The sequence below is a fragment of the Equus caballus genome, chromosome 18, assembly GCF_041296265.1.
Source record: "Equus caballus isolate H_3958 breed thoroughbred chromosome 18, TB-T2T, whole genome shotgun sequence".
Classification (NCBI taxonomy): domain Eukaryota; kingdom Metazoa; phylum Chordata; class Mammalia; order Perissodactyla; family Equidae; genus Equus; species Equus caballus.
In genome coordinates, this window is record NC_091701.1 from 60,584,748 (window position 1) to 60,609,756 (window position 25,009).

Genomic DNA, 25,009 nt, shown 5'->3' on the forward strand with positions numbered 1-25,009 from the left:
TTAATCATTTATGTGTATAAATTATCTCCTCTGTAAGATACAAAATTTCTAGAGGAAAGATTCAGGTTTCCAGATTCCTTTGTGCACCGTGCATCTAGCTAGGAGCTTGCAAGTAATAGGTGCAATAATAAATGTTTAATGAATATTTTTTAATAGAGCAAAAATCACTGTCTGACAGAACTCACATCAGTTTTTAAGTTGGTGTACTTCTGGTTTTCGTTGATCTCTCCAAATTTTCAATGCCCCACCAAATTGAATTACATCAGACACCAAATGTTTCACAATCTTTTCCCTCAAGGATGATTTATTTAATAATCACATATAATAGGAAATACAGAGAGTTACAGCAGAATAAAAACACAAGAATTATAGCTTGTCATGTTAAAAATTAAATAAAAGAGGTACTGGTTAAATGAACAGGCATATGAAATGGTTAGATAAATGTTGGGGTAGCTGAGGATAAAAATGCAAAGCAAGAAATTCAAGGGGCAGCAGCCTAACTCATCAATCCCTCTCTTCAGGATGGACTCGACAGTGATGTTTGCAGAAGGGTTGGGCACTGGAAACCTCCACTCTGACTTCCTGCTCACCAGCTCTAACTAGTAGCTCTCTTAGAGACAGAGGGAGGAAGGAATAAGGAAGATAAAAAGGAGAGAAGTAGAGAGGGGAGGGGAAGGAAGGAAAAAGGGAGAGAGCAAGAAGATTAGGAAAAGAAAAATGTGTCAACCGCACCACAACTCTTCTGAAGAAATGGAGCAAGTATTGCCACGCCCTCTGGAAGTTCAGTCACAGTGCTTTATAAGTTATATAACCTGGAAAATTGGGTTAAAGCCCATATACAGAAACTGATGAATTCCTTATAGTCCTCTATTTTTTTAATAACAAAGTCTATAGATCTTAAAGTATTAATAGGAACAAAGTGGATATTTCCTATGATAATTGAGAAGTAGTGTTTCAATTACTTCTCCCTTATGCGATTCTACAGCTTTACGTAGACACCCGGCTCAAATAGGAGCAACAGTAATTAGACTTCCCAGAGAGTCAGATTCTATTTTAAATGCAGAATATTTTCTAGCTGGTAAATACTTACTTAAAAAAGACATTAAAAGCAGTAGTTATAGTTTCTCCATAAATAGAAATAAAAAGTCCATTTTTAAGGGACAAAAAGTCACCATGACATACATATCTATAAATTTTCCCCCAATACATCATTATAGAGCAATCTTTAATGCTTACATTTAAAATATCAATTGCATTATAATGTCTATGATACAATTCAATTATTTAGCTGTGTCCTACACAAGATTTAGGTGAAACAAAAGCTAAGGATCTTATTCACAGAACATTTAAAAGCATTTGATACTCAGTCTATGCATAAATATATCTTAAATTAGTGATGCATACCTAATATGCATATAGAATATGGCTTACACGTTAAAAGAGATCTAAGTTGTGAGTTATAACATCCCACTACTTAGACTTAAAAGCTGATTGTACCCATTTCTAAAATATTGCTGAGCAGTGTGGAACCCAGGAAAGAAGCAGGTGCAACAGAAAACTCGTTAGAATGAACATGCCTCCTTCACTTTATTCTTTAACTGATGGCTCCTCTTGATTTTTTCCATCCAATTTCTACCTTTCACAAAACCAAATTCACTTAGTCTCACAATCACTGAAGTGTTTATACAGTGAAAAGTTACAACACCTAATTGTACTTGACTTTTCTTGTCAGCTAATAACGGATAAAGGTAGTTCTTCAGTTTGGAGCAAAGGACAGCCTTGCACATGCTCAGGGACACACATGGAAGCAGAGCGTCCACAGGGTGCAGGTCGTTTCTGTGCGGCAGCGTTGCAAAGTCATGTCAAGTAGTGTATTCTGTACAGAAAAGTGTGGGCTTCCATCTTCATAGATAGGTTCGAATACACACATACGCACACACACACAGTTCTTGTCACTTATCCCTTGGCGTGTAATATATTTTGTTACATCTTAATGGGACCAACAGCCCCAGAAGGCCAATTCCATTCTCAGATCCAGTGTCTATCTCCAACGATGGCTGCAGGTTCTTATTCTCTAGGATTGTAGGTACCGTGTGACTTGCATTGTGACTATGCCCGTGTGGGTGATGCCTTACGGCTTTGAAACCATGGAGATGGATGCAGGCTGGTCCACTGGGTTCAGGGACAGCTTTCACGGAGGTTTCCCAGCTTGAGAGATACAATGAAACGTTCATCAGGTCACAAGGCTAGGATGCTCCATTGTCGTCATAGGACTTCAACCACAGCTTCCGAATGGCCCCACCTTTAATTTTCTTCCCATGTATTTAATATAACAAGGACAATCTAAATAGCCTGTTCCTCAGAGCTGTAAAAAAATATTTTTTCCATGATTTTGTTTATGCTTTTCTTTTACTTAAGACCTTGAAAAATTTGTAGCTACAGCACTCTGTGTAAAACAATGCAAGAAAGCAAATTGTTTTTAAAAGCCTCATCTTTTACATATGTATTACATAGTCACCTACACGCTAACTGGGTTCAAAGTGATGAAAATGTAAAACTGTCCAACTTTCGTCTTAAAAATTTCTCTGGCTTGATTGAAGAAGGCCAAACTGTGAAGGAAAAACAATGGCAGAAGCACTGGTCAAAAACTCTGATAGCAACTTCGAGTATATTTATTTGGCCAGAGTTACCAGCTCAGAATTTACATTCCTTTTATTAATTCCTTACATAGGAGTCCAGAAAATGGCCTGATCCAAGAGTGCATTGAAAGAGGAGAATATAGCTTTGTGGAAAGTTGAAGATTTAGGATGTTTTAGTGCTGTTCTCAGTATCCTGAAATAAAATCCAAATGAAAATGATGATCAAGTTTTAGTCATGTACAAGCACCAATTATTGTGAGGCAATTTCACATTGATCTTTATACACCTTGTCAAAAAGAGGAGACTTGTCAGCATATAATAGATATTGGTTTTATATCTGTTGAAATTCTTCTTCTTGCTTCTTCTCTTTGTATGTGCATGTGTGTGTTTGTATGTTTTAATCCCAGTAAAAATTTTGACTCTTTGGATCAGAAATCACAAACTCAAATAGCTGTAGAGGCCTGGCAGGGGTATAAATGAGTTAGGTGGGCCTGTGTGAGGGCAAAAGAACTAGAGGCATGACAGCTGTAGTGAACTAGAGAGCATAAGCCCTGTCTAAAGACATTTGAAAAGGTATGTGAAATCAGTGTGAAAGTTAAACAAAGCAAATGCACAGACCAAATCCGGCCACAACCCATTTGTTTTTGACCTCTTCTCAGACAGTACCCTCAACACTAAAGCACAGGCATTGGTAGAAATGGGGAGCGCTTCTCTCCCAATGAGTAACAGGTCTGATATTGGTTTGTTTTTCAAATGCCAGCAATCTCTGACATACCTTTCAAGAAAGATAATATGATAAATAATATGTCAGCTTCTTTTAAAATAATAAACGAGAGTGGCATTGTACTTCCACTCCAATCTCATTCACTTTAACTAACAAAAATATAAAAATATTTTTAAGTCAAACAAAACACTGTTGTGAACAGAGGTCCCCGATTCTTACATCTGAAAATACACTGGAGGCAAAGACCGGCTGGCTGAAGCCCTCGGGTTGGGTGTGCTACACCCTCTCTGTGTCCAAGGCTGAACATTATGGTTGTCCCCTGGACAATGGGCCTGAGTCACAGATGCCAATTGTCATCTCTCCTGTTGTTTTCCAACTTCCCTCATTTCAGAGACCTGCCTATTCCTTGAAGGCATGTAAATTCCACCTACTGAAGGCCACGATTCCTGGTGAATTGTGTGCTGAAGGCAGGGCATTCTCAAACTCAGAAGAAAGCTAAAGGATTTAGTTGGTCCTGATAGGAAAAAAAAAAAAATTGTCCAACAGTCTGCTGGAGTTAGAATATCACTGTTTAGTTTGAGTGGGTCTCAAACTTTTCCAGCTTTAGGGTCTTTTTAATTGAAAGAAAGGAAAAAGAGACTTCATTAACTGCCAACTGAATCCCATTGAAACCTCTTACTGACGAGATGCCAGAATTTTACAGGTAATTTTTTTTTTGCCTTAGACATTTTCATACAATGAACAGTCATTTTGACAAATGTACTGGTGACCTGTGTTTCCTACACACAATTTTTGGAAAATATTCATAAATATTCCAGCTCCCTAATCCTATCCAAATCCAGAAAATAATGATGTTAAACATTTTTCCTTTGAAGCTAATATGTACACTGGCTTGGAGACATCCAGTAGGAAAGAATCTTGCTTAATTTTGTTTAGCTCAGTTTTCTAATGATATTTATTTGCAGCAAAACCTTTTGTACTTAAAATATCTGTAAATACTCCACTGAATTAGCTTTCCCTAAAATATACTTCGAAGGCTCCATCATATATCATCAGGATCCAAGGATTCTTCTAAAACAGCCATGGGCTCTAAAGGTAATAAGTTCACAGTGTGGATAGACGGTACGGAGAGAAACTGCCGTAGCTAATATGAGACAATATATTAAAATTGTTAAATATACAGATGGGTTTTAGTTGCTGAGAAGCCACTTTGTGGCTTGATTTCTATTCAAGCTTCATATGCAAAATGGGAATCACCATCACTAACTCTGTAATTCTTGAGACGAAGTCAGATAATACATGTAAGATGTTCACTACTGTGTCTGACACTTGATAGTTGCTATTAATGAAACTATTATTACCAATAAAAGACAGTCTTACAACCAACTCAAGAATACTTAGAAATGAATCATCTTAAAAGACTAGCTTAAAACTAATCACATTTTAACTCTTTCACATCTAAAGCGACATTTGAGGAGCTACTGATAACATCTCAAAGGTTTGGCATCGTACTCTCAGCATTTTCTCTTGCTGCTACCATCATCCCGACAACAGGACTCATTATAACACTTGGGTTTTGTTTCTTACTTCTTTAAGGGGACACTGAGATGTTGCCACCCTAAATGCACATCCCTCCTTTCTAACTGCCTGCACCTTCTCTGTAGGCCCAAGACAGTGGCTCTCAGCTGGAGTGCACCGAACTATCAACAGATGGAATTTCTCAAAATTTGGATTTCCAAGGCATCACTCCCAGAGTTAATAATTTGGTACTTGAAGGCAGACCCTAGAAGAGGAATTTTTATGAACGAGAACCACTGGTGCAAATGATCACAGATTCTAGCAAACATTGATGTTTGTTTCATAACATGTGCTTGCTTTGTTATTATTACCTGGTGTAAACATTCATATTTCCTACATGAAGTAGAAAAAGAAATCAGGATTAAAACTCCCCATGGACTATAGCTTATTATTTTTAAAGAACTAAAATTTTTCATTAAGTATAATTTTTATTGATGAGCAAATTAAGAACACTTTGAAAGGCAACTATTTAGGATTTTGCCTCAGAAGATAGACGATAATGATTTTTGTTAAAAAATCCAGGAGGGCATTTAAATAAGATTACTTTGTCTCTAATGAGACTTTAGAAACCATTCATTTCAGAAATTAGATTTCTTATCAAAACAATAAAATTACCTCTCATGTTGAAAATGACAGAAGCCTTTAGGGTGTTTCAAACTTATGAATGTATATCAGCATGTTTTTCTTCGGCATTTGCTAGATCTTCTGAGTTTTTATGAAGGTCAGACTCACCTAAAGAACAAGCAAACAAATTAACGAAAACAAAATAGGCCTGTGAAAAACCTAATAAGGTCAGAAAACTGAAGCAATGGGTAGAATGTTGGAGATCAGATTTTACAATGGATCTTGTAGCACGTTTCTCCAAAAATACCAAGTGTTTTCTTTTCAGCCTGTGGATTTATAGAGTATAACAGTCACCTCCTGGTGGTTATACAAGTTTGTGAAGTTGCAATTTAATCTAGGAATACAGAAATGAAACAGATGTAACATGTTTAAACATCTATTAAATCAAACATAAAAATTATGCATGTTTTTCCTGAATATTTTTAATTGCATAAAATTCTTTTAAACAAACCCTTTAATGATCAGTGTCTTTTACCACACACTGCTTAGTTGCTATGAATTTAAAACAAATGAGTATAAGAGAATAGTAGTGTTTAAGATAAGACATAGTCTGCCAAAACAAACTAATGGAATTTATAATCTTAGAAGCACTCAGTTTCTATATAAACCTTAAGGAAAAGAAATATGAGCATGGAAAATGTTCTAACATTTCTAGAGAGGTTGCCGAGAATCTATCAAAAGTAGAAACATAAAGCAAAATGTACAGATGAAAAAGTCTTATTCTATGAGAAAGAAAGTAAAAAAAATTTAGCAGAAATTAACTGTTGAGTCAATACTCAAAATATCTTGATGTTTCAGGAAATATTGTATATGATGGAATGTTCTTTTTGTCTGAAATTTGATTGAAAATATACTAACAGTTAAACTTTGCACCAATTAACTTTGAGATAATTCCTTCAACAGATGTTGTAAGACGGTGTTGTCTTAGTTGCAACAGATTTTTTTACTGAGGTTATAAAATTAGTGAATATATAGAACTGATGGAGTGTTATTACAAAGCAAAATTATTTTGTCTCCCACTTTTTCTGTAAAATATATTCGATGAGGGGAAACTAATCTCCTGTCCCAGAATCAAAGTTTCAGGTAGTATCATGACTTTTCCAATCATTCTTAGATAGTAAAAGCAGTGTGTGATTACAGTGAGTTGCCAAGGGTTTAATTCAGACATTAGAAGATCTGGCCGTATAGCATATACATCAAGCTTAAAACAAAGATAAGATTTCTTTGCCACTTTGAGTGTATGGTAGAGCCCAGAAATCGTGTGTGTTGGAGCATGATTGGTGCTCTTTCATTTCTTATTCACCCTCCCCCAACAGGCTACCCTGGACTCCTGAGCTGGAACAAGGGAGAGATGAGGACTGAGAGGAGCAGCAGAGTGACAAGTGCCACTGCAGGATGGCTTTGCACTCACTGCACTTGGCAGGTGTTTAGAGCTGATTCTTATATGCACACATTCATGGGCCCCTCAGCGACATCTTGTCAAGAACCGTGCCTACAGACTTCTAACCATGTTGGTATGCACACATGAAACTAGTTCCTTTACAAGGTCCACAACCCATGGAAATTTGTTGGTACATCTCCAGCTTCTGTCTGCTGAGGTCCTAACACCCTTTCAAACATGCGTGGGCCACATTTGGTTCACGTAAAACACCGTGAGGCATTTGTTTCCATAAATTACTTGAGTAAGGCTGCAACCTACACAGCCTCCTCTCCTTTGGCTCATCTGTCACCATCTAACCATCTAACCCTTTAGATCTCTCATTTAAGAACTAGACTCCATTCTCAATATCTCCTTAACTTCAAGCACCCCAAGGGTCCTGGCGAAGCTCTTTTCCCCTGATTTGAGGTGAAGAGGGAAGCATTTCTACACCTTTCCAGACAGCAGAGAGCTCTTTAAAGAAATCTTCCTCACAAACCCTTTTTCAACCATCAACAACCTGACCCCTTAATTTGTTTGAATTGAGTGTGGGTTATAAGCATCCTACAATTGGGTTTTGAATCTTCTCTGAAATTCCTATCTCACAAATCAACTTTTTTCTGACATTTATCATGTTAGAGTCTTGGTTTAAACTTCTGATTTAATATCCTATTACTTACGACTAGATTAGAACAGAACAAAACAGACTAGAATAGAACAGAACAGAACAGAGTGGAAAGAATAAACTGAATTAAAAGAAAGGAGTATAAGTAAGTAATTCTCTGGTTGTCAAAATTTTTGAGAGAACCTTTTACAATGAGCAAAGCACACTGAGGTCCAACTACCACCATAATGCTCTTATATCTAGTGGATAAAGAACGCACCAGTAACATAGCAGTGGATGAGGAACAAAATCATCAAACGGTAACAATGCAGCTATCTCCCAGAAGTAATCCCAAAATGATACACAGATTGCATCCAAGAGTAATTCTATACATGAAATTAGAAAAGCAGCAATTGAAAATTATGACCAACTCAAGACAAGAGTTTTACAGTACTGAAAACAAAGTGTCTTCCTTGAAAACAGTAACATTTCAGATGTTTCCAGGGGCACATACACTCCTCTGCCAAGCAATTGCATGGAAGCCAGATTGCTTAGGAAAATACTGAATTAGAGTCCACAGCAAATTCAAGTCACATTTCTTTTAGTTAATAATTCTTCAGTTGTAGAAGCCTTTACCATTAACTTGGATAGTACTACTTGGAAGTAACCTTAATCTTTCATAAGCTATCACATATCATTCTGCCAGAAAAGAAGAAATGATTTGCATAGCTGCATCCATTAAAGATCATCTTAGATGTTCTTCACGGCCCAAGAGTGGTCTATGTAAAAGACCTTGAGAAGCATCCATACAATCCAAGGTTCCAAGCAGTTTTGAATACAGCGCCTCTTCTAGTTTGGTGAAACCTACGGCCTTCTCCAAATAAAATTCATAAATAAATAAAATGCATAAGATTACAAAGGACTCATTTTATATTAAAATATAATTATCAACATATTTAAGTAATCCTAGTGATGCTATATAGTAATACATGTACTTCTTTATTAAGGCCTTAAATGACAAGGTTTAGCTGCAGGTCTATCCTCTATATAATTTTGAAGTAATAATGTTAGAAAATGATACTTCAAGGTATCTCCCTGAATTTAAATATGTTATGAAAATATCTGTGATTTCTATCGGGACAAACACAAATACCACAAATATTACTCTGTGTATTGTTGCCTACAAATGAAGGAAATCCTAAATTTTAGTTAAAGGTTAGTAAAAAGTCACTCTCCAAGTGTACAGACCTTATCTCTATAACTCTGAGTTAAAACTTTTGATCTGGTCTAATTTCATTATACAGGTAAGAAAGATGCCCAGAATAATCAAGTGATTTCCTCCAAAGTAGACCACAAATAGATAACCTGAAGCCAAAACCATTAGCTTTTAATTCACTGCTATTTATTTCAACAAGACCAGTAAAGTGGCCTTGCAATGTCATTTTACTGAAGAGACTTGCAAGCTCACATACATAGGAAGCTTTCCCTAGGGATGAACGCAATGGGTCTGTCCAAAGCTAGAGCATAGACGCATGTTTGACAGCCCAGAAAAAGGGAGCAAAGGGAAGGGACTTCAGGTCATTCTGTTCATCCTAAGGAGCTCTGAGTTGTTCATCTAAACCAGTTTCAAATGTTAAAACTTGAAAAAAGTAATTTATAAAATGATGGAAACACTGTGGTTTTGGTTTATAAATAAAGTCTAAATTTGGTGGGGGGCAAGGAAAGGATAGTGGTCATAGGAGAGAAACCAACCAAAATAATCAGAAATCCTCTAAACATAGCTAATCTGGGCTCTGAGCCTGCAATTTGAGCTATTATAATATTAGAATCATAAAATATTAGCTTCATAGATGATATAAATAACATTTGCAAGTATATAATAATACTTACAAGGCACACTATCAAGTGGATATTAGAAACTCCAGTTGTCTGGTTATGGCCTTGCTTAACTATTATTTGAAAAATAATCTGTTAGGATAAATTATTATACAATTGAGAATATAATAATAATAATCAACACCTCGTGAACAACTGCTAGGTGGTGGGCACTATTTAAAGCGCTTCACTCATCTTAATTCCCTGAATCCTCACAGCAAACCTAGGAGGTGGGGTTTAACAATTGCAGAAACTGAGACATAGCTTGACGTCCATCCAAAGTTTCAAAACTATCAAGTGGCTTCATTGCTCTGACAAGGTCCAACCAGAATCTTGACTTCCGGTTCTACCACTGCCCAAACCACAATCACCTTCACTATTTCTGCCATATCTATATGCCACCTAACCTCTTAATTACCTAATGATTTCCTTTAATAGACTTTAAATCCACTCTCTTTTAAAAAATTTAGTTTTGATCTAAATAGCAAATTTGATGTGCTTGTTGTATTTTTTAATACATAGAATTCATAATTAACAAAAAGATCATTTCTTCTGTAGATATAAAAAATAATTGAGTTAATTTAATGGTTCATATTTGCACTCACAAGTATTTCTCACTTGTCTAACCTGACAATCCCTGCGTATGATTAGGAAAACCATCAGTACGATTTCCATCCTAGATGTGAGGAACACATGGTCAGCAGGGATAAATGACTACTCAAAGGCACCATAGTCTGCATGAGTTTGGGAGACAGAACCCCAAATTATCCCCCAAAATACTTCAGTTGAATTTCCATATTTAGCAGCAACAGCAAATAATGTTTGAAAAATACTTAGCACAGAATTGGTTTGTGCAGTCTTTTCAACAGAAATCCTAGTTATGATTACACTGCATTCTCATTTCTTCGTGGGAAAAATATTACCTTTGCTATGTATAGCAGTGTTTCCTCATGCAGGCAGATCTGTCTAGGTTGCTTCAGTTTTATTTTTGGTCCACTTATGGAGCTTATGTTGCAAGGAACTAGAATGAATCGATGATCAAAGATTAAAAGTTATAGTTATTGGAAAAAAGTAATGTAGGATAAAATCAGAGCTTCTGATTCTAATCAGTATTGTTGTATCTGTATAAAATAATTTACCTTTTAGGTTGAGAATAAGAAATCTTTGGCACAAAGGGAAAACATTCTTAATTTAAATGCGTCTAGAGAGGAAATAGTTGTACGTATGTTTTCTGCCTGAGGATAAATTTTGCTGTGTGCATGAAGCTAACAGTAGTTCAGAAGACTGAACACTAAGCACTGAGGGAGATGACAAGAAAAAGAAGGTGGAGCTGCTGAAGAAAAACTCCACCACTTCCCAAATATGCCAGCTCCAACCCTGCACAGGTAGAAGAAGTAATATTTTATAAAATGTTATATAAACTACAAGTCAAGAAATAGCTAAATTATTTCTTGGTCCACTAAAGCAAAACAAAACACATCGATTTACATTAGCAAACTCCAGAATGAATCCATATGCCCAATGGTCACATGTCAGACATCTATTCATGTAGGGAGTTCTACAGGTGACCTATGGAAAAGGAAAGGTTTCTATGTATATTCCTCTGCCATTCAATGAAATTATCCTCAACTTGGGGAGCTAATACCACACCAAACAGCCAGAAATCTTAGTGTTTAAGTTCCACTGAAACTAGAGTTTAAACAATGTGGGAAGTAGTTGAGTTGGCTCCTTAAAAGAGTTGAGTCTAAAACTGGGTCTCTATGATGCATGTTTTGGTGACATGCAGGTAGGAATGTGCTCCTACTGCAGGGAGTGACGAGGTGTGGTGGAAGAGTAGAGACTGAGCAAAGGCAGGAGGTGGGAAAGAAAAAGATATGTCAAGGAAGAAGTGAGGCCCAGTTGAGAAAACTTGACTCAGAGCCCCTACCCACTGGCTGAAGCCAAAATTTCTCCTTCAGTGTCATTCTTTTTAGAGGAAGGCTCTAACACCTACTAAAATGCTACTATGCCTAGAAGGGATTTGCGTGATTAGATCTGCTTAAAAGAAAGCAGCCTCTAGTGGCAGAAAAATGGTGAGAACATAAGGGCATTGATCATCTTTGAAGGTAGGGATGTTGGGAGGGTGACAATGGAGACAGGCCTGGAGAAGTGAAGTAAAGATCATTCAGATCACACTGCTGTGAACAGTGGCAAGAACCAATGGTGAAAATTTTAGAATTTGGCTCTTAGAGCCAATTTGATGTGAGAGGCAATATGAGACTTCTCTAAATTTCTCAATCAGCGAAAAGATGGGATGAAAATGAGTCTGAGAGGTATGGCAAAAAATCATTTGCTTCATCTTTTATAAGTAGAAAAAAATACATACAGAATACTAATCTAAATATTCATCTAAACTAGTTTCAAAGTTAAAACTTGGAAAAATACTTTGTAAAAAAGATAGAAACATTTTGGCTTTGCTTTCAGTAGTCTGGTTAATTAGGTTTTCTATTTAAAGCTGGATTAAGCAAAAAAGACTTCAACTGCTTTTTGTAAAAATATTTAAGTATGTCAATACATAAATCTACTTCTGTGCCTAAATGGAGGATATTGAACATAATTGTACTTGTTTTAATCATGGATAATCCTGTGAAAAAACCCGAGGTGTATTATTCTAAACATGAGCCTTAATTCTCATTCTCTTGTATGTGTAGAATATCGTTCATGTTTACTAGCTCTAGGGAACTATTTAAAAATCAATTCTTGATTTTGTTGGTTTGTTGCCATTTCTACTTAATTTGAAAGTTAAAACATTAGTTAAGAGTTTCACTTTCACTGTGGAATTTTATAACATAATCCCACTACTATTAGAAATTGTTTCTCAAATTGCTCAATTTTAACAATGTCAGGGAAAAAAACCCCAATGATGGATGCACATTATATATCTTACTACTTATCTGCAATCTCTGGCTTACAGTTTTTCATAAGATGCTGAGTATTTTCCATATCCAAACATGGATATAAAGAAGATGTGATCAAATTTGACATTCTGGGTCTTTATACAACTACTTTAAAAGGAATACAATACACAAACAACTTTAAAGTTTAAATTCCTGTTAAAATCAGTCTATATGTTTTTTATCATGAATGTGCTATTATATCTTGACTTATTAAATCACATACAATCTGTATAAGAAAGGGCAAAAATTAACGAGCAAGAAGGACTAAGTTGATTATTATTAATAATATTAGCAACAACAGCAAAAACAATAGTTAACATTCAGAGAATACTTAGTACGTGCCAAGCACTGTGTGAAGTGCTTTTTACATACTTTATCATTTGATCCTCCCAAGAGTTTTTACTGCCCAAGGTCACATATCATCTCAAGGGCAGAGCTGGGCCTTTAATTCCAGAGCCATGTACTTTATTAACCTGGAGAGTTTGGTCACACAGTGCTGACTCCCTGAGGAAAAGGGTAAGTTTCTACTGGATTTGAAAGAGTGAAAGCATTCTTTGTGGTCTGGAGAAATATATTTGTGAAGTTTCAAGTTGGGAAGTGTAGAGTTAATATGACATTTTTCATCTTCCCGCTTTGACAGGCTACTAAGATTCAAAATTCAGTTCTTCAGGGAACATTAAGTAGTTTGATAGTAAGAAGTGTGAGCAGCATTTTCTAAGAAACAAGGCTTTTTTAACTGCTATTCTCTGTAGTAAAACCTGCAGTAGAAAACAGGCCAAGAAAGACTCAGCTACCAAGGCCCACACAGGTCCTATATTCAGGGAGATTTCAAAGTAAAGGACTGCAAGAAGGAGCCAAATGTTCTCTCATTAATATCATGGAGGAGAAATAATTTGAGATTTGTGACTCCAGGAGTAATGAGATAAATTCCTAGAAACATGAAACCCACCAAGAGTGAATGACAAATAAATAGAAAATCTGAACAGACCAATAATGAGTAAGGAGACTGAATCATTAACCAAAAATCTCCCAACAAAGAAAAGCCCAGGACCAGATGGCTTCCCTGGTGAATTCTATCAAAATTTAACAAAGAATTAATGCCAATTTTTATCAAACTCTTCCAAAAAATTGAACAGCAGGGAACACTCTCAAACTCATTTTATGAGGCCAGCATTACCCTGTTCCCAAAGCCAGATAAGGGTACCACAAGAAAAGAAAACCACAGGCCAATATCCTTGATGGACATAGATGCAAAAATTCTCACCAAAATATTAGAAAACCAAATTAAATAGCAAATTAAAGGAATCATACACCATAATCAAATGGGACTTAACCCTGGGATGCAAGGATGGTTTAACACATGCAAATCAATAAATATTATATACTACATTAATGGAATGAAAGATAAAAATCATTTATCTCAATAGACACAGAAAAAGCACGTGACAAAATGCAACATCATTTTATGATAAAAACCCTCAACAGACTGGGTATAGAAGGTTCATATCTCAGCATAATAAAGGCTGTATATGACAAGCCCATAGCTAATATCATACTCAATGGTGAAAGATTGAAAGCTTTTCCTCTAAGATCAGGAACAACACAAGAGTGCCCACTCTCACCACACCTATTCAACATAGCAATCAGGCAAGGAAAAGAAAAAAAAAAGTCCAAATTGGAAGAAAGAAGTAAAATTGTCTTTGTTTGCTGATGATATGATCTTATACATAGAAAATCCTAAAGATTCTACCAAAAAACTGTTAGAACTAATCAATGAATTCAGTAAAGTTGCAGAATACAAAATTAACATACAGAAATCTGCTGTGCTTCTATACACTAACAACAAAATATCTGAAAACGAAATAGAGGAAACAAGGCCATTCACAATAACATCAAAAACAATAATATATTTAAGAAGTAATTTAACTAAGGAGGTGAAAGTTCTGTGCACTGAAAACTTTAAGACAATGAAAGAAATTGAAGACACAAATAAATGGAAAGATATCCTGTGTACATGGATTAGAAGAATTAATATTCTTAAATATCCATACTACCCAAAGCAGTCTACAGATTCAATGCAATCTCTATCAAAATTTAAATGGGATTTTTCATGAAAATAGAAAAAATAATCCTAAAATTAGAATGGAACCACAGCAGATCCCAAATAGCCAAAGCAATCCTGAAAAAGAAAAACAAACCTGGAGGCATCATACTTTCTGATTGCACATCAAGCCATACTACAAAACTGTAGTAATCAAAACAGCATGTTACTGGCCTAAAAATAGATACATAGACCAATGGAACAGAATAGAGAGCCCAAAAATAAAACCTCACAAATATGGTTAACTAACATTTGACAATGGAGCCAAGAATACTCAATGGGGAAGGAATAGTCTCTTCAATAAACAGTGTTGCAAAAACTGGATAATCACATGCAGAAGAATGAAATTGGATCCCTGTCTCACACCATACACAAAAATTAACTCAAAATGGATTAAAGACTTAAAAATAAAACCTGAAACCATAAAACTCCTAGAAGAAACATAAAGAAAAAACTCCTTGACATTGGTCTTGGCAACAACTTTTTGGATATGACACCAAAAGCACAAGCTTTAAAAAGCAAAAATTAATAAATAGGACTACATCGAATGAAAAAGCTTCTGCATATCAAAAGAAACAATCAACAAAATGAAAATATAACCTATGGAATGGGATTAAATATCTGTAAATCATTTATCTGAAAAGGAGTTAATATCCAAAATATATAAGGAATTCATACAACTCAATAGCAAAAAAACAAGCCAACTTAAAAATGGAAAATGGACAATAGGTACATGAAAAAATGTGCAACATCACTAATCATCAGGCAAATGCAAATCGAAGCCACAATGAGATATCATCTCCTACCTATTAGAATGGTATCATCAAAAAGACAAGCGAGAACAAGTTTTGGCGAGGATGTAAAGAAAAGAGAACCCTTGTGCACTGTTGATGGGAATGTAAATTGGTACAGCTACTAAGGAAAACAGTGTGGAGATTCCTCAAAAATTAAAAATAGAACTATCATATGATCCAGCAATCCCACTTCTGGCTATATATCTGAAGGAAATGAAAATGAGATATTAAACATATATGTTATTCCCACATTCATCGCAGAATTGTCACAATAGCCAAGATATGAAAGCAACCCAGTGTCCATCTACAGATGAATGGATAAAGAAGATATGGTAAATATATATATATATATATATATATACATACATATATACACACAATGGAATATTTTTCAGCCATGAGAAAGAAGGAAATCCTGGCATTTGTAGACAACATGGCTGGACCTTGAAAGTATTATGCTATGTGAAGTAAGTCAGACAGAGAAGGACAAATACTGTACGATCTCACTTATTAGCAGAATCTAAAAAACTGACCTCATAGAAACAAAGTAGAATGGTGGTTGTTAGGGGCTAGAGGGTGGAGGAAATGGGGAGATGTTGATCAAAGGGTATGAACTTCCAGTTATAAGATGAATATGTTCTGGGGATCTGATGTACAGCATGGTGATTATAGTTAACAATACTGTATTATGTACTTGAAGGTTGCTAAGAGAGAGTAAATCTTAAACATTCTCATCACAAAAAAGAAATGGCAATTATGTGAGGTGATGGAGGTGTTACCCAGTCCTACTGTGCTAATCATTTCATAAACACATGAGTAAATAAAATCAACACATTGTAAACCTAAAACTTACACAATGTTATATGAAAATTATATCTCAATAAAGTTGGGAAAAAGTCATAGCCAGCATAAATATATGGCTGCAGTAAGGATCTATGCTTAAAAAATCAAAAGATGTGAGTGAAAACCCTGTCATCACTTTTGTCTTGATGATTTCTGACTCACCTCCCTGCAACATCATAGCCAACCATCGTCATAGATTTTAGGGATCTCAAATTACACTCAGTTTTCCTTGTATATTAAGACATAGCAGAGCAACAAATTGAAAACATCACAAATTTCTTCATTTTTAGTCTTTATGATCAAATTCTTCAGTGGAGAGAGCACTTTTTGTGTGAGTTTCCATCTAGGGAGGTTGAGAGAAGAAAGAGTCAGGAAACTTTGTCTCCTTTGATTTTATTCTTCATTTTTCCCATGTAGACTAAAGCTACTTAGAATCTTCAAAATCCTTCATCATCATGATTTTCAGCAAGTGGGTACCTGCTACAGAGGAAAGATTCAGCAAATACTGGTGGTATGCACAATCCAAAATTCTAGGAGTCTTTAGATGTCCCTGATGATATTCCGTAAATATTGTTTGACCAATTTTTAGACAGAGTTGAATTAGCGATACCAAATACCCAAATATATAAATGTTTTTTCCATCCTATCTAGCTTTACATCACCAAATCTTAGATGGCTGAGTTGGTAGCTACATTGATCAAGGCCCAAGAATCAGCCAATATAGAAATCAACCCCATATATCCAGCTATCCTTTAACCCGGGATGAGAGAGTAGTGTTCTTACAAAATGCCTTCTATGCTATTTCTTCCTCTTCTATGTGCATGTTCCTAACTTAGGCTGGCTATGATGCGGGTCTATTTGAAGGGATGCGTGGAGAGAGTTAGTTTCATCTACTTATGGTTTTTGAAAGTAGTGGTGGAATAAATTGCTTCTCTTGAACGTATATCCCATTGCTCCTGTTGAAGAACACTTGTAAATTCATGCTTTCAAATAAAAGCACTCTAAGCAATTAGTCACAAAGCACTTTATCGATCTACAACATCTAGCCAAGATTCTGGTCAGTGGTATGATCTCTAATCTATAAAGACTCATGTAACAGGATTACTTTCACAATGGAGGCAAATTTATCTAAAATAAATCGTGGGTGCTCTATTATTCCTATATCAAACTAACATCAAAATTATACCTTATTCTTGTTGAACTGATTTTGTTTGATGAGATTTCTATTTCTTACTGATGTCTCTGAGTTTTCTTTAATTAGCAGATTTGCTCAGCATATTTTATAGAAGCCTAGTCCAAGATGAAAGGGTGATGTGGGAACACAGGAGCCTTCCGAAAGAATCTCGTGTCCACAGTGATAATATTACTGAGTGGGTCCTTGTGCTGAATTTCTCTCTTTACCCACAAAGAAGTTTCCTGATACAAATTACAATTAGTGCAAGGCTTCCAAGATCACTCACTACCAGTTATTCATTAAAGAATGGGCCTACGTTGTGTTTTGAAGATGATATGGAAATAAAGTTGGAGCAGATTCCTGAGGGGTTTCACCATTTCCTCCTGAAGACTTATATACTAAATCCCACCTGAAGAGACTTCCTGGATCGCTTTTTCTTTCCCCTTCATTTTTCATAATTTATTCTTTGGAGGAGAAATAAAACATGGAAATTAAATATATATAAGAAAGGTCAAAGACTTCAGCTATACACTTTTTTGCATGATTTCTGGGAATTTTCTAGATTCCTATAGTTAACAAGAGAAAATTATATTAGCCAAAATATGAAGAAGAGTCCTAGAAGAAGTAAATTCAGGAGAACTGAAGAGTTTCGACTGTATATAAAGTCTAAATCTAGGCATATTTTAAGGGGTAAAAACTAAGATGGTAAAATGTTCTTTTGGAGAAGTGAATTGCCATAAACCTAGTTTGCTGGATTAGCTGAAATCTTTTCTTTTTGAAAGAATTTATATCTGCAGAATATTCTTTTTTTTAATCTTTTTCTTCTCCTTAAGTGTTCTATGCGAAGAAAAAGTAAAGGCAATATCTTAAGTGGCAGAATCCTCAACAGAAAGTATTTAGACAAAGATTGTTCATTTTCAGCTCTACACATTAGGCAGCTGTATCAAGTATTCAGAATAAGACAATTCCATTCCTTCACTCACTCATGCTGGAAAGTGGATGATTTGAGAGAGATTTGGGAGGTATACTCTACAGGCTGTCTTGATGGATGAATTAAGAACACAAAGGTGATAGAAGAGTCAAGATCAATTCACCATGTAGCAATTCACTCAATTAACTGGTAGTATTAATCTATTGCATGTTTTGTCATAAGATAATCTCACATCAAAATTGTTATGAGCGGGTAGTGTTTTCCATAGTATACTTCTTTAAGGAAGCCTTCTATAAATTCTCCATCTAGCTTGCAGGCATATGTGTGAGCCTGGGGGAGTAACAAAAACTACTGTAGAAAACACCACATTCTAAACACTTTACATGTCTGGATTTATTTAATTCTCACAAAAGCTCTTGAGATAGACACTATTTCTTATGATCCTCACTTTACAAATAAGCAAACTGAAACAGAGAGATTAAATAACTTGTTCAAGGTTACATAACTAATAAGCGATGGGACCAGGATTGAACAAGAGTTCTAGATCCTAACTCTATACTGTGCAGCCTTCCTGGGTGTAATTTAATACTTGCTATGTTTCTTGCCTTTCCTTCGTATGAGTATATGACTTATCTTTGGATGGAATTAAATCTGTTAGTAAATGATAGCCTTTTTTTTCTGAAGCCAGAGCCAGAGAGTAAACATAAGTATACTTCCTTGTGAAAACACATCATTCAATATTAGACACCAGCCAGTCTCAGCTAATTAATTATCAAGGCGCTCCTACTAGTCTAGTACAATTAACCATTAAGTCAACTGTCAGGGGATCCCAGTAAAGAAAGTGTAGAAGAGCCACCCTTAAAAAAATAAACAACAGGCTTTTCAGGAGAAAAATAACTTGACTAACTTTAAATTGAATTATATATTAACGTCATTCTCAAATCCCACCAAAAATAGTATCTTAAGCCATCTTACCCCTGCTGTTCACTCCTACTATAACATAAACATTTTTTCAAAGATATCTGTCCCTTAAAATTTTTATGAATCATTTTTATAATGATAGACAACCATTAAAGCATTTGTTCAGAAGGACAAATGGTAGAATTGATATAAAAGATAAATTAAGTTTATGAAAGTCACACTACCTTTTTGATGTTTTAGAAAAGGGACATGAAAAGTGAAAATAGATTAATAAGCTTTATTGCAGAAATGACAAAATTAGTGATTAACTGCTCAAAGAAAAGTTATTGACACTCACCATATTATCTTAGTAAAGAGAAATGCTACAAAATGCCATTGAAACAGACATTTCAAAGCATAAAGATGCTGATAAAGCCAAGAGATGAATCTTTTCCCATAACAGTTGAGCCAGGTCAACTAAGGAGTTTGTACCAGTGATTTATGCGGCTCGTGATGCCAACTGAGCAATCTGCTAAAATGGACTCCCTTTCTCTCACAGGGTGAGGCAGATTTCCGGCAAGTAGAGGGAACTCTCCAAGTCTTTTGGTCAAATTAGAACAGCTACCATGCATGAGATTTTACTTAAAGACATTTACTGATCAGAAAAACTTAAGCTTCTTTGAACTGGTTTTTGCTTCTGAAAAAAAATGTACTTAATTTTGACAATCTAGAGAAAATTCTCTAAAACTCCATAAAAAATAAATTGTACTTAGCATTTATAATCAGCTATGTTTGTAGGAATTATTGTGGTAAAATTATGAAGATAAGTATAATTGACGTATTTTTTCTTAATTTTCAATATATATTTTACTTTTGCTCCTGAAACATTTTCTGATTTCTGTATTCATCAGTGGTGATCTTGGGATGATTCATTTTTTTTCTAATTCAACTTATTTTTTTCCCCTCTTGAATTGTTGCCTAAAAACCATTCAAGACCATAGCTTGGATTCCTATGGAGATCATTTGATTTCAACTACAGTAGACATTCTCAGAATCTATTAAGAAGCTACCTTGAAGGATATTAATATTGTCTACCAACAAGAAGTACACAAGTATTTGGATGTAAGACCACGTTATATAAGGAAATAATATGCTACTTGCGTTTATTTTAAAAATCAAAAACAAAAATACTCATCCTTTTTTTGTCTTTTTCCTACTAATGTTGTTTAATAACACGAACAAAAAAGTAAAATAAATTCTTTGTAGAAGCACGGAGCCGGAGGAGCCGATGCTCTTGCACAGGCTGTGACGTGGCTTTCAGGTGGAATTGCACTCTATAATTTCTTAATCTCCTGAGAAGCCATCAGGAAAGTCAATAATCTTTTTTTCTTGCCTGTCTATATCTCACGACTTATAATCATGCCCAATATAATGCTCCTTTTTGTAATTTAATATAAATACTCTAAGTAATTTCCATAACTCATAAGCATTTGGTAGACTCATAAGCACTGTGGTAGAGTGTAGGAGGACAATTTTGGATGAATATGGGTTTTAGATAAATTATTAACTCATTGAAGATTAAGTTTCTTCTCTTTACTATTTACAAAACTTTATATTAACTACATTTCCAGTTTAGGGGAGTTATAGAAATATATTTCTAAGGAAAAGAATATTGTACACTGAAAAAATATGCTGAAACATAAATACTGAAAATTTTACCATAGAAATTACTTATATGTATTAATTTGTATATAAATGTGGCATAAATTTTATGTATGAATCAACATATGTGATAGGTTCTGAGTGATCACACTAAAACAATGATAAAATCAGCATTTGCTAAAATTGTTAAGCATAATGAGATGGTGCCCAGAGAAGAAAAAAAATGATCTGTAATACTCAATAATGACCATCTGTCAGAGTGCCTCTTGGCCAAATGGAAAGACCAAGATGCATGCCTTGGATGGAGAGGATCAATGGAATCTTCTGGAAATAACTTCTTATATCTTAACAACATTCCACTATGGATAAAATTTCAAATTTGACCCAAGATAGATCAGCTTCAGAGACCACCTCCACTTCCAAATTGAGTAAGGAGCATATGTTCTGATCACTCATCTTCCTACCGCCCCAGATCTCGACTTGTCCTCGTCCTACTGCCCTTGGGGAAGCTGTTTCTTCATCATCACTGAACCAGCCATTAATCACTAGGGCGTGCAGGACCACCCATTCTACCTTCCTTCCAACTTTTATTGCCCATAAAAGTACAAGTGGGAGCATGCAAACACTCGCATAATATCACTTAGAATGCCCTAAACTCTGCTGCCGTCCCAGTTCCTCCATGAAGAAAGAGTTTGCACAAGCCTTCTGCTCTGGAGGAAAGTTTAGAAAATGCAACTAAACCAACCAGTCACAATTAACTTCTAGAACATGATCTAGAAACTATCCAAAAGGTTACTGGCTTTTAACTTAGACAGAGCAGACACAAATCTCAGCCTTTTCAAAGACTAATTTTGTGAATTTAGACAAATAATTTAGATTCTCTGAGCCTCGGTTTCCTCAGACTACAATTCCTGCTCTGTAGGCTGGTTGTAACAAATGTTTGTATAAATGACCAAAGGGTGAATAAATAAATGATATAAAATTTCACTCACAAATTCATAATTTTTAACATATTTTAAATAAAAATGTCTATGGGAGGGGCTGGCCCAGTGGCGCAGCGGTTAAGTTCACATGTTCTGCTTCTTGGTGGCCCAGGGTTCGCAGGTTCGGAGCCTGGGTGCGGACATGGCACGGCTTGGCACGCCATGCTGTGGTAGGCATCCCACGTATAAAGTAGAGGAAGATGGGCATGGATGATAGCTCAGGGCCAGTCTTCCTCAGCAAAAATGGGAGGATCGGCAGGAGTTAGCTCAGGGTAAACTTCCTCAAAAAAAAAAAAAAAGGGAAAAATGTCTATGGCATATAACTTGTATATTTGAAGGTTCATTGGATCAGTCATGTTGAGATCAGACAGAAGTAGATTTGATAAAGCCATTGTGCTAGTCTCTGGGGTAAGGTTTCACAAGAAATTGTTTCCTCTTTCTGGTTTACTCCTACCATGTAGCTAAGCTGTTTTCTGTGTATTATGTGAAACCAAGAAAAGAAATGAGAAAGTTAGATTCATTTGTAATACATGCACAAACCCATGATTTGGGTGACTCACTTGCCTCCCCTACATCTCAGTGTTCACATTGGTAAAATGGGGATAGTACCCAAATCATAGGCCTGTTTAGCTGATTAAATAGGATGATGACTATGACAGAATTCAGTATATTGCATGGCACAAAGATGTATTTAGGAGAATATGAATCTGCATTCTGTTTGGCATTAATACCAACATAATTACAAAAATCTCATACATCATATGTAATATTGCATTTTAAGATATTTCATATCCTAATAATAATATATGATTTAATTAATGTGCTTATCATAATCTATTAAAATATCATGTTGATCATAAAGTAAATTTGATCTTTTAAAAATTTTAATAAATGGTGTTGGGAAAACTGGACAGCCACGTGCAAAAGAATGAAAGTAGACCATTCCCTTACACCATGCACAAAAATCAACTCAAAATGGATTAAAGACTTGAATGTAAGACCCGAAACCATGAGACTTCTAGAAGAAAACATAGGCAGTACGCTCTATGACATTGGTCTGAGCAGCATATTTTCAAGTCCCATGTCTGACCGCGCAAGGGAAACAAAAGAAAAAATGAACAAATGGGACTATATCAAACTAAAAAGTTTCTGCACAGCAAAGGAAACCATCAACAAAACGAAAAGACAACCTAACAATTGGGAGAAGATATTTGCAAACCACATATCAGATAAGGGGTTAATATCCAAAATATACAAAGAACTCATACAGCTCAACAACAAAAAAACCAACAATCCAATTAGAAAATGGGCAAAAGATCTGAACAGAGATTTCTCCAAAGAAGAAATACAGATGGCCAACAGGCATATGAAAAGATGCTCAACATCATTAGCTATCAGGGAAATGCAAATAAAAACTACAGTGAGGTATCACCTCACTCTGGTCAGAATGGCTATAATCAACAAGACAGGAAACAACAAATGTTGGAGAGGGCGTGGAGAGAAGGGAACCCTTGTTCACTGCTGGTGGCAGTGCAAACTGGTGCAGCCACTATGGAAAGCAATTTGGAGTATCCTCAGAAAATTAAGGATAGATCTACCATATGATCCAGCTATTCCACTGCTGGGTATTTATCCAAAGAGCTTGAAAACACGAAGGCATAAAGATACTTGCACCCCTATGTTCATTGTGGCATTATACACAATAGCCAAGACTTGGAAGCAACCTAGGTGCCCATAAAAGGATGAACAGATAGAGAAGATGTGGTATTTATACACGACGGACTACTACTCAGCCATAAGAAATGACGAAATCCGGCCATTTGTGACAACATGGATGGACCTTGAGGGTATTATGCTGAGTGAAATAAGTCAGAGGGAGAAAGTCAAATACCATATGATCTCACTCATAAGTAGAAGATAAAAATGACAAAAAAAAAAAAAAAACACATAGCATTGGAGATTGGACTAGTGGTTACCATTGGGGAAGGGAGGAGGGGGGAGGGCAAAAGGGGTGATTAGGGTCACATGTGAGGGGATGCACTATAATTAGTGTTCGGGTGGTGAACATGATGTAATGTATACAGAATTCGAAATATGATGTACATCCGAAAAAAATAAAAATTAAAAAAAAATTTTAATACTTCCCCATCAATTTTGGATGTTTCCTTTACTGCTGGTGGAAAGACTTCTAGTTTTGTTTTTTAATTTTTCAAGCAATTGATATGACAGGTTTTTAAAAACTTTTTGTTTCCTATTGAGAAAATCTATAAGCTTTTCCAGTAATTGAAATGTGATTTTAAATAAACTGGTTTGACCATAATATTATTATATATTCAATACCATTTCAAATAAATTATAAAATGTTTAAAAATAAGAAAACATCTAACTTAGTAACTCATATGATGATTTTCTGATTACAAGGGTAAGTCATAGGTACAGTGATAAAGTTTTTGAAAAATGTCCTGAGGGTAATAAAAAATTAAACTTTTAAATGTCCTGAGGGTAATAAGAAATTATATTTTTTAGGGATTCTAATAAAGTTGAAAATAATAACCAAACCATGATCATCCCAGGTACTCCCAGGCATGCTTGAAGAGCTATAGAAGTCATTTTAGGCCAACTGTCGGGCTCTCGTTTTGTTGAATGGGTTGAATTTGAGACCAGAACTAAATTGTTCTAACTGAGGAAATTTTAGAGGCAGCCTGGGGAAAAAAAGAAGAGAGATGTTAAATCAAGAAGAATATAAGACTAGAGGTTTGGGGAAAGAAGAGATAAGTGGTGACAAACAAAGAGATTTACATTTTGCTCTAAAGTGTAATGTTAAGACAACAAAGCTTCCAATGTACTTGGAACTGGGTTAATTATTGAGAGAACAAGACAAAGTTTTGAACCTAGTCTAGTGTGAGCAGTGTGAAGGGCCCAGTCAAATTCTGGTGACACTTGCTAAAGAGAGCAGCACCTGAAAGAGAACAGTCTGAGAGAGCTGTTCCTCACTTCGTGCCCAAAGTCTTTAGTCTGACTCTGTCCGCCTCTCCTCTGCTCAACAGGCAACATCCCATCCACCACTCTCTTCATCACCACCCTCTCTATTCCTCAAATTTCCACTGTTGGACTTCTTACCCCCCAGTTTTTAGAGACTACAAATCTCCTGTGAACTCCTCCAGTTATTACTCACATTGCAAAGTAAAATTAGAGCAAGGGACTAGGTTGTGGGTGTCAGAACA

At 35.6% G+C, this 25,009-nt stretch overlaps 1 protein-coding gene across 11 annotated transcripts in view; it reads right to left on the reverse strand.

Annotated features, from left to right (window-relative positions):
• Positions 1-274: 274 nt before the first annotated feature.
• PDE1A (phosphodiesterase 1A) overlaps positions 275-25,009 on the reverse strand; it is a 341,764-nt gene continuing 317,029 nt past the window's right edge. For 6 of the 11 annotated variants that reach the window (XM_070241384.1, XM_070241385.1, XM_023622152.2 and 3 more), the window contains 2 exons: positions 5,557-5,673; positions 275-2,832 (listed from right to left, as the gene is read on the reverse strand). In XM_070241384.1, coding sequence (XP_070097485.1) covers positions 5,600-5,673 — 74 coding nt within the window. In that variant the 3' untranslated portion in view covers positions 275-2,832; positions 5,557-5,599. The remainder of the gene's footprint in view (positions 2,833-5,556; positions 5,674-25,009) is intronic. The other 5 variants (XM_070241386.1, XM_070241387.1, XM_023622153.2 and 2 more) reach the window with 1 other exon arrangement.